This window comes from Halyomorpha halys, unplaced genomic scaffold (assembly GCF_000696795.3).
Source record: "Halyomorpha halys isolate HHAL.00 unplaced genomic scaffold, Hhal_1.1 Scaffold550.1, whole genome shotgun sequence".
NCBI classification, from domain to species: Eukaryota; Metazoa; Arthropoda; class Insecta; order Hemiptera; family Pentatomidae; genus Halyomorpha; species Halyomorpha halys.
Window position 1 is genome coordinate 836863 of NW_027112242.1, and position 10290 is coordinate 847152.

General features: G+C 34.2%; 1 protein-coding gene and 1 long non-coding RNA gene across 8 annotated transcripts in view; one reads left to right on the forward strand and one right to left on the reverse strand.

Annotated features, from left to right (window-relative positions):
• LOC106684170 (receptor-interacting serine/threonine-protein kinase 4) overlaps positions 1–10290 on the reverse strand; it is a 34989-nt gene that overhangs the window by 17916 nt on the left and 6783 nt on the right. For 5 of the 7 annotated variants that reach the window (XM_067050230.1, XM_067050226.1, XM_067050229.1 and 2 more), the window contains exon 2: positions 4782–4922. The exons of 1 other annotated variant lie outside the window; for it this stretch is intronic. In XM_067050230.1, coding sequence (XP_066906331.1) covers positions 4782–4922 — 141 coding nt within the window. Of the gene's footprint in view, positions 1–4781; positions 4923–10290 lie in introns of those variants that run through there. One more of the 7 variants, XM_014426097.2, reaches the window with a different exon arrangement.
• LOC136796449 (uncharacterized) overlaps positions 5027–10290 on the forward strand; it is an 8760-nt gene continuing 3496 nt past the window's right edge. The window contains exons 1-2 of the long non-coding RNA XR_010844174.1: positions 5027–5274; positions 7057–7185. This is a non-coding gene — a long non-coding RNA (uncharacterized lncRNA). The remainder of the gene's footprint in view (positions 5275–7056; positions 7186–10290) is intronic.

The window sequence follows — 10290 nt, forward strand, 5'->3', positions numbered from 1 at the left end:
CAAGACTTTTGTGTGACTTATATTTACCTTATGTACTATTGTACTTAAGCACTTCACACTAATTAAATATATGTTGCAGGGTAAAGTAATATTGAATTAAGGTCTTCAGTCGATCTTCATACAGCCTCTAGGTACGGTGACCTTACTAAGGGACGCACAGTGGAGTTTTTGAGCCTAAAAACTGGCCCAAAGTCAATATTTTTATTCATGATTCTGGTCATATATGGTATTTTAATTGAGCAGCCAGATCTTTAGAGTATTTAATGTGACCTGAATTAGACCTGTTGTGTGACCACAGGCAAGACAGACCATGGAACATCAAGTTCTCGTTGAAGATATAGTTATCCCCCATGTATTTTCTCAGAGACACCTTGACATAAGATTATAAGCCAAGCCAAAATCTTTTACGAAATCATAAGTTTTCAGCCCCTAATGGAAGAGCTAAAATTTACAATTTCAATTTCAAATTCCATTGAAAGTAAACTTACAGGTTTTTGTCATCATCACATCCAAATATATAAAAGAAACAGTGATAATTGCCTACCATGAGATAAATGTTCACAGGACACCTCTTAGGGGACAAAAAAAGTAAGAAAATCCTGCTGAGCTGATTTCTGATGCAGACAGTAACAAAGAAAAAACAAATAAGGTTCCCGCCTTACTAGACATTTCTAATTAGATGTTTTTGAACAGTATTATCAACCGACAGCCTATCCAACTCAGTCGCTATGGTTACCCTTTCCCTATAACAGAAACAAATGTAGACGAGCCCAAGAAATAGCTGCCTGGTAAGCAAGAAGACAAGCGTGACTTAGAGCATAAAGTCCGGGACAAAAAGATAGACCGCCAAATTTGTTATCTTAATCAATTTTAACCATTGACATAACTTTTTTTATTAATATGTAGTGTGTATTCTGCTCAAATTTGAACCGATTTTCTCCGTTTGTGAGAATTGTAAGAAGCTACACACACTCACATACACCCACATACGTTCACTCACGCACTCATGCACATGATTCCAACATAAATAAAAATAAAATAAATAAATACTATTTTTTTAAATTTATTTATTCATTCACTAATGTAAATAATATTCTAAAGCCAGGGAATGAGACGTATAGAAAAAAAGTAATGCCATGAAGGCATGAAGGTTAAGATCATCCAATGATACGATGATGACGAGGCGGTTACTTTTAACCATCAGTGTTAATCAAAAAATGTACTGGAATATTTTCAAGAAGACGTGACAACCGTTCTTTATATTCCGGAGATGTGTTATTTTTGTGCATGTGTACTAGATGTAGCATTGTTTTAGGTTGTTTGTAAAAAATAATTAATAATTCTTGATTTGAAGTGAGTCAAAATGATGACGAATCAACTCTTGAGAAAGTTTGACCCACTACTCTGTAAACAGTCCTAGCAAGGTGCACCCATACATTTTCGATGATATAAAATCCGAAGAACTAGGTGGCCAATCTATAATTCTGACCCTTTCTAGTCACGTATGTAAAAGTGTGTCCTTTGTGTGAAACGAGTTTCAGTCAGTAGGGCTATGTCAATAAGTGTTTATTATGTAGGAATAAGTCAAGTTCTTCGCGGTAATTTTGTGGATCATTAGCATTCCATAACAGGACAGCTAGGGGTTTTGTGCTCATCGTTGGAAATTAAGCGGGATTTCGGATAAGACTCTTATGAGGGTATGGATCAGGAGCTTGGGATGGATAGTTTGTTTGACTAGAAGTACTGAGTGAGGGCTGGGCAAGTCGTGATATATGCGGAGCTGAGGTATGGGGAGCTGTTTCGGTTTTCAATGGTATTTGGGACTGGGAGTTAGTTGGTGCAGCTAGACGAGATGGAACCGGGAGTGGATGTGGTGGAGGTAATTTTACCCGTAAGGGTAGATGATGGGAAGGATATTGATGTCGTGGAAGTTGAGGTTGAGGATGAGAGGCCAGGGGGCTTAGAACGCACTATATATTTCTTACATTGTGGCTAATTTCTTCTAGGCCTGATTTGATAGCGTCTGTGGGAGTAGATGAGTGAAGACCCCTTAAAACCACTCTGCATGCCTTCTCTTGTTTTAATTTAAAACAGTGAAAGTCGTAGTTTTTCGGGTCAATTAATATTAACAATATTTTTCTAATCTTCCTTAATGGTTGTGTTGATCTTTATGTCTTTGACACGTGAGAAACCTCTTAAGTTTGGCTGTCGGATCAAGTTAGCAATTTCTTCACCGAACAAAAACAATTTTTAATTCTACTGACAATGATAGGAGGTTTTTTTTTTGTTACTTAGGAAATATCCATTCTAATGGTACTATTTTTTTAAATCCGGAGGTGAGGTACCTCCTCGTGTTGTATCGCATAGAATATAGAGAAAATAAAAGCATTAATTAATAAAGACGATAGATAATGGTAAAATAATAAGAAAACAGCCTGAAGTCGAAAAAGAAGTGTGGGAGAGGGGGAGTGGGTGCATCAGAAGGTGATGTTAATAGGGTTTTGGAACCTTTCCTGCCCTGCCACCTCGCAGGAAGGGAGGATGGGGTGATAGACTGGATTACTGGATTGAAGGAAGCAAGAAGACTGTCAAAGAATTTAATGTGTCTCCGTGTGATGTGTTTTTGTACAGTTTCTAGCTGTAATTCGTTCGAATGTGCGTCATGTTACGTCTTTCCAGAGATGTCCCTCGGCATATCTTCTGTAGTGCACTGTTTTGTATTGTTGTAGTGATTTCAGGGCTGTTGGGTAGAGAAAATATAGTTGTGGTGAGTCGTGTAGGAGTGTTGGTCATAGTATTACTTTGTAGATGAGTAATTTGGGTCTGAGTGACAGCCCTGGTGAGTAGATGAGGTGTTTAAGTTGGTATGATGTTGATTTGACGATTTGTATCCTGTTCTGTATGTGTGCAGTGAAAGATAGATGTGTTTCTAGCCTAATGCCGAGGTATGTGAGATGTTTCTTGTTTTGTATTGTCTGTTCGTTGAGTTTGGGTGCTTTGTTGGTAGTTTTTGGCGTCCGTTTTTTGTGGGTTGATGTGAATGTTTATGTCTCGTACTTTGTTAGCGATGAGTTGGGCCGCTGCAGCGGCCTGGTCCATGGCCTTGTCTGCATTCATGCTCGCCGAGTATATGGTTATGTCATCATATATGCAAATATTTGAGCATCGACAAATTTCGTCCCGACTATATGGGCAGTATGTATGTTGAATAAAACTGGCGCAAGGACCGAACCCTGAGGAAAGCTACAAGTGACAGGATGATAGGAGGTGGTTCTGGATTAGAAAGTCCTTGAGGCTAAGGAATGTAGTTAGGTGGATTTTTTACATTATTAGAACTATTGCTGGTTGAGGCAGTCGGTGTAGATGTGGTTATTTAAGGATTCGTGGCAACTGTGGCTTTACTGCTAGTTTCAGGCTGATCTACTGGATTTTTTGATTTAGCCGATTTATTTATTTTTTTGTTGGGTGAATTGCCCGCCGACCCAAGAGCAGACTTTTTGTACCGCTTTTGAAAAGTACTTTTATTTAGATAAACTCAAAATGTAGATGAGTAGTAAATTATTTTCTAATTTTTTACGTTATGTAGTCAAAAATGTTTTAATCGAATAAATTATGTTTTTGAAGTGTTGTGAAGATATGAAAAATAAAATGAGTATTTTTTTTTTTTTAATTTGAAGCATCTTAAATTATGTTGAATGGACTTTGGGCTCCTTGAAATATTTTAACGAATCTGGTTGTTAATTTTGAAAGTGACCTAACTCCATTCTTGGTATGAAAACGTACATTATTCACTTAATAATTACCATTATTTTAATATGAAACACCTTAATCAGTATGTCTCATTAGAATCCTCTATGTATATTTTTAATTTCTTTGAAACACAAACCCTTAAACATCTCAATTTAAGTTTAAATGGACTTAGGCCACTTTCCAATTAAACGGCTCATTTATTTAAGGTTTTTAGAAAAAGAAAGCTACATCACCTTTTGTCGAAAATCCAAGAAAAATTGCTTAATTTTGTGTTAAAAATTACTTAGAATGTAAAAAATTCAAATGGACTTCTTTGAGTAGATGGAATAAATAAATTTAATCTCTGTTTCATTTAATAGTTTCAAGAAATTTATTCTATTTCTTACTGCCAATTGAAAAACGATGTTCTTCCGTCAACAGAATAAACTTTAGCAGAGAAAATTAAATAACAAATTTTCTCAGCTAACCCTAAACATGTTTTTGTTATTTAATTTTTTTTTTTTACTTGCGCCCATCGCCCATGGTCTACAAGGCAAATCTGGCCCTGCATATAATGAATTTATCATAAAATCATATATGAATATATACCAACTGAGTATGTGCGAATTATCGTATATATCAAATGAGAATATATAAAATGAGGAGGCCAAGGTCCAAATTGGGCTGTAGCGCCACGTATAGATAGATAGATGTATAAAATATAAATTCATATTGTGTTTTTTAAATAATTCGGTTATCCTGCTTAACCAGATATATTTCGGCTCCAACTAGGACGGATAAGTAGGGACCTACTGCATTATACTATCGTAAACAAATTTAACTGAATATCTACTGTAGTGTTATTGACATCAAAAATTTAAATAATTTGTACTTATCACGCCAAGGACTATTGCTTATCCTGCCCTATTTGAATTGGCATTATTATTGTCATACACATATTATTAAAGAAGAATTCCTAATTAAGGTTAATTAAGGCTATTTGAAATGAAAAGCTTAGATTAATCTGTGTATAATAAACTTTACTGACTGACCTTTCCAGCTTTATTTGTTTTTCCTACTCCTCCCCATTCTCTTCTTCTTCCTTCTCTTCCTCCTCCTCCTTCTCCTTCTCCTTCTTCTTCTTCTTCTTCTCCTGCTCCTTCTCCTCCACCTCCTTCTCCTCTTCTTCCTTTCTGGACAGTCAAAAAAAGTACCACACCGATTGCTATTATTGAAGCTAAGGCAAGTATGTTTGTTGAAACAGAATATTCATCATCAAAAAACGTGAGAACCATGACACCCAACTAAACCTCTAACAAACTAATAAACATCTGTTACAATTATGAAAGAACTATCTTTTTTTTTTCTAATACAGCTGTGATTTATGTTACGAGATATTAAATAATAAAATTGTGGTATATTGGATATCGATTTGAATATATCGATCGGAGTGTACGGGAACAATGTGATTACCTACTGATAGGGACCGATACACACATGTTAAGAGATCTCTTTTCGTTGTGTATTTTTGGTGTAATACTGTTTGTGAGTAAATCAACGTTTGAGTTAAACATAAAGTTTTTGTTTGATTTTATGTTTTTTTATTAAGATATTACAAATGGCGACGAGTTTGGGATCTTCTTAACCACAACTGATACTAAACGTTGCAGAATGAGTTTTTCTTCATTGATTGTAACTCTTTTGCAAATAGAGTGGAGGAGTGACCTCGTCGGAAAGTTGCGGGAATTGCCCCTTAGTAATGTTTGTTATTTGTTATTTGTTATTATTGCTCTTTAGCATAACTCTCCTACCGGTTATAAGTTAGTAGAATACAGTTCAGGTTACATCCTAATGTGTTTTTTTTTGTTCTCACTTTCCAACATTAAGGAACCCGAATATTTTGTTAAAAATATTTCATTGGCGACGAGTCAAGAGTGTTAGAAAGAGTTTTTATTGAGTACCGCCAATTTTTGTATGTGAATTGTACATAAATAGTGAGTATCGTATGGTCAGCCATGGAGTCTTTGTGCAGCTTCGATCCGCGTATTGAGGACAATGGCTCCTATTGGGAATGGTTCCATCATTTTTTATTAACAAAGAATATTAATGATCCTCCAGTTTTAGGAGTTGCACCTTCAGAAGTGGAAGTGGCAACGCATAATGATTTAGTTGCTAGTGAAGAAGCTTCGAGAAAGTCTTGGCTTTTCAGGGTATTAGGATCTGAGTCTAATCAAAATTTAAGGGATCTCTGTTTAACGGATTCTCCAAATGACAGGGCTATGTGCAGCTTATTGCCTTGCTTCAGTGTCATTTTGCCCCTACCAGAAATAAGTTCCAAGAAAAACATTTTCTTTAAAAGAAGGCGGGGGAATGAAAGTCTAGAGGAATTCGCTATAGCCCTTCGCAGTTTAGCGAGGTATGCCGAATTTGGTATCTTTCTTGACCAAGTGCTACAGACTCTGACTGAAAATTATCACTAGCTTTTTGAATTATTATTGAATAAACGTTAGTTATCGACAACTACCTGAGATTAGAAATAAACATCTGTTACAAACTGCTAGGCTGGTAATTTGGACCAATGTGGTGCTAAGGGATAAATTGGTGTCAGTGATTATTGAAACTTGAGGTAGTAGGATGGTTCTTTCTACCCCTTGTGTCGTTTAGAACACACCTCATGGATTAAAAGTGTTTACATTGGGATAATATTGGAAGGGAATATACTTGCAAGAAGCCATAACGACCAAGTACACCAAGTTTCAATACTTCTATTTCAATTTCTCAACCCATCATTTTTTTTAAATAGATACCACAAAGCCGCCGGTTCCAATCCTAACTGGGGGGTCGACTTTTATTTCTATCCCACAAACTGAAAACCTGGCCCTCCCTCTTATGATTAGAATAGGGTTGTAGCCTGTAGATAAAATTACAGGATGATCTGGAAGGGGGTCATTAAAAAATGAAAAGATTCAGAAGTACATCCTGTCCCACAGAACATATAAAACAGAAAAAATACTAGACAAAATGATTGTATTGCCGTTTTCTATGTTTTTGAGGCTCCTGCTGATCTCGAATTAAATGTTTAAAAAAATCTAATAAAGGAGTTTTGAGACACATTATTAATTTTGCAAATCTGGACATAGAAGTGAAATTGAAAATTTTATTATTTTCGTAAGAAGAAGCGAAAGTAGTAGATGTAATTTGATAAAATGTATAGCAGACCAGATCATGATTACACTAATACCAAATTTCTAACTAACATTAGAACATATAGATGAGCCGTTATGAAAATATTGGTGTTTCAATTTATTTATTTATTTAATTTTTTAGGTGCCGTAAGTTGGGGTTTCAAGAAACATACTTTTGCGCCTGCTTAGGTGAATGAAATGGAGGGAATTCGGAAGACGACTTCCTAGGAGCAATTCGAATCGAAGCCTCTGTAGTCAGGAGCCAGTTAAGGTTGGTGCTTAATTCGCAAGGACACAACAGGCTAACTGATGTAATAGACGAGACAGAAGAATTGGTGATGGCAGCGCATGCGCGGGAGGTATCGGGCAGGGAGGGAGAGAAAAATCATATGTTCTGTTGTTGGATGTTTTTTTAATGGATGGACATTGATGTAAAGTCTAGTGTATTTTTGGTTTTTCTGTGAGCTAAGATAAGTTGAAAAACTGTGTATTGAGAAGTGATCTTTCTCTCTCTCTCCCACAACCAGCTGAGTGCAAGTACGTAAGCGTCATTGTTCACTTTTGGATATAGATAACAATTGTATGTATTTAAATTATATATATTATTTATATATTAATTGTTAATATATTCAAATTACTAGGTTAATTAATATTGTTTTAACATATCCACAACAAGAAACATGTGTTTCTAATGTTTATTGAAATACGGTTTTACTTAAACTAATTGTAAATTAAAAAGAACAATCTTACTAATAAAGGCCCGTACAATTGTTATCTATGTCCAAAAGTGAACAATGACGCTTACGTACTTGCACTCAGCTGGTCGTGGCAGGGAGAGAGAAAGATCACTTCTCAATACACAGTTTTTCAACTTAACTTAGCTCACAGAAAAACCAAAAATACACTAGACTTTACATCAATGTCCATCCATTAAAAAACACATCCAACAATAGAACATATGATTTTTCTCTCCCTCTCTGCCCGATACCTTCCGCGCACGCGCTGCCAACACCAATTCTTCTGTCTATACACATAATTTGAATCATCGAATTCGGAAATTATAGAGCGAGTCACTCAAACAATCTATACATTCCTTAAAACGGAGACTGAACACTGCCATAATTTTTCCACATTTTGAGCTCAAATATTGTTAAAAATTTCCAGGGTCTCACTGGAATAATTTCAGTCCTCAAAATTAAAGTCGATGAGGCATTCTAAAAAGTAGAATAAATCGTTAAATATTTTACTTTTCAGCTATATATTGTTAAATATAATAACTATTCCTGAAATTGTTTTCAATATAGAAAAAATACTTTTTTTATAGTTATACTTATATTATATAAGTTATTTTTAAAAACGAACATTGGTCCTAAAATACAATAGAACGTACGACATTTTGATTAAAAATTTACAATATAATTTCCTCAACTATCAAATATGCTCAATCATAAAATTATAGTTTAAAGTAATATATATTTTTTTAACTAATACATTTTTTTAAAAATAATACATTTTAGTAAAAATAATTTTATAATGATTCAATATAATTATGCTTAAAGCACGAAATTCCTGAAGATGAATATATCAGAAGTTTCTGGAGTTGGATTAAGACAAAATAGCCATAGTTAAAATGTATAGTATAGCTAATATTAATATGTCTTCAGTATTAATATGTATAGAGGATAGCAGCTGGGATAAGAGAAATAGAAATTCAATGCAAGTAAACAAGGGGGGTTTAAGTGGCGTATCGTAACCGATAATTAGGGATGGGATATCGAAATCAAAATATCGATATCGCTTAGCAATCCCGATATCGATATTATATTGGAACTGATATATCGATATTTTAGTATATCGCAAATTTACAAAATTAAAGTAATAATAATTATAAAATGATAGTATAGCATCACATAGGAAGACTTATTTTATGTCATACCTTATCAAAACATAATTCATTCTTAATAACGGTAAAGCAAAGCAACACCATGGCAACCATAACATATACATAAAAAATATAATTGTTTAAATTGTTTTCAGAAAAAAAAATAGAAAAACATCAATATTCCAATATTCTCCAATTTAAATAATGAATATTATCAAATAATATCTAATTCAAATATCGACATCTCCAACATAAAAACATTCCAATAATTTTGTTTCTTATAGATACTAAACTAAAGTATTGATAATCCAACAAAATATTAATATTTTATTGAAATTCTTATCAATATCAGTATCAAAGTTTAGCAACAATATTCCGATATCATTTTATCGCAATATAAATATTTTGATTAAAAAGACAAAAAAATTTTATATAAAGCATAAAAATGAAATTTCGATATTTCGTTTTGATAATTTCATACATGTGTTTCACATGTCGATAAAAAGGTAAGACAATTTTATAGAGCTTCGAAATAAAATATCGATATTTCGTTTCTATAATTTCATGTCTGTTTCCATATTTGAAATTCTTATTAATATCGAAATCAATGTTTAGAAACAATAATCCGATATTATATAATATATAAATCAATATTTCTTTTAAAAAGCAAGAAAATTTTATTGAGCTTCGGAATAAAATACTGATATTTTTTAAAAATAATTTAATATTGTTCTTAATTATCGGAATATATTTGACATTGTTATTAAAATCGATATCGAAGATTAGCAATAATATTACAATATTATTTATTCAAAATATCGATATTTTGTTTGAAAAGACAAAAACATTTCATAGAAAATTCAAAAATGAAATATTGATTTTTATTTTGTTGGTCATATATTCATTTCGATATTTTATGTTGTTGGTAATTGTTTACATCGGGACCTGGTCATACTATACTGCAGGTGTCCCGAGTGTAATTTTGCGATTATAATTAATGTGTGGAAAAGGGGGGCTGAAAATTGTGAGACCTATCCGATTGTAAACAACATGCATGTATATTTTTCTTAATTTATAAGATTAATTCCCTGGAGGGGCAATTAGCTTACTGTGTTAGGTATAAATTATTTATGTGTATTAATATAAAAACAGAGCATTGGGGTGGTCTCATGGCTTATATAATATTATGGCTTATCTGGTGAATGACGTTTTCGCCGCCGCGGTGACGTCTTCTAGCCTCTTTCTCGTCCAGGTGTGCTGTGGGCGAAATGGTGAAAACCATGTAATCTTCGCCCCCTGTCTGACAAGACGTCTTGGTTCCTCCGTGGCTGGCCAGCGTGTCCTGGAGCCTGGCGTGATGGTAGGGGTAGGCCTGGTCCTAGCTTGCATGATGTTTAGGCTGGAGCGGCATTGCAGTCGCAGCGTCTGCGTAGCCTTCCGGTGTCCGCGGAAAGGGGGGGCATCAGAAAATGAGACCCCCGACCCCGACTTTAT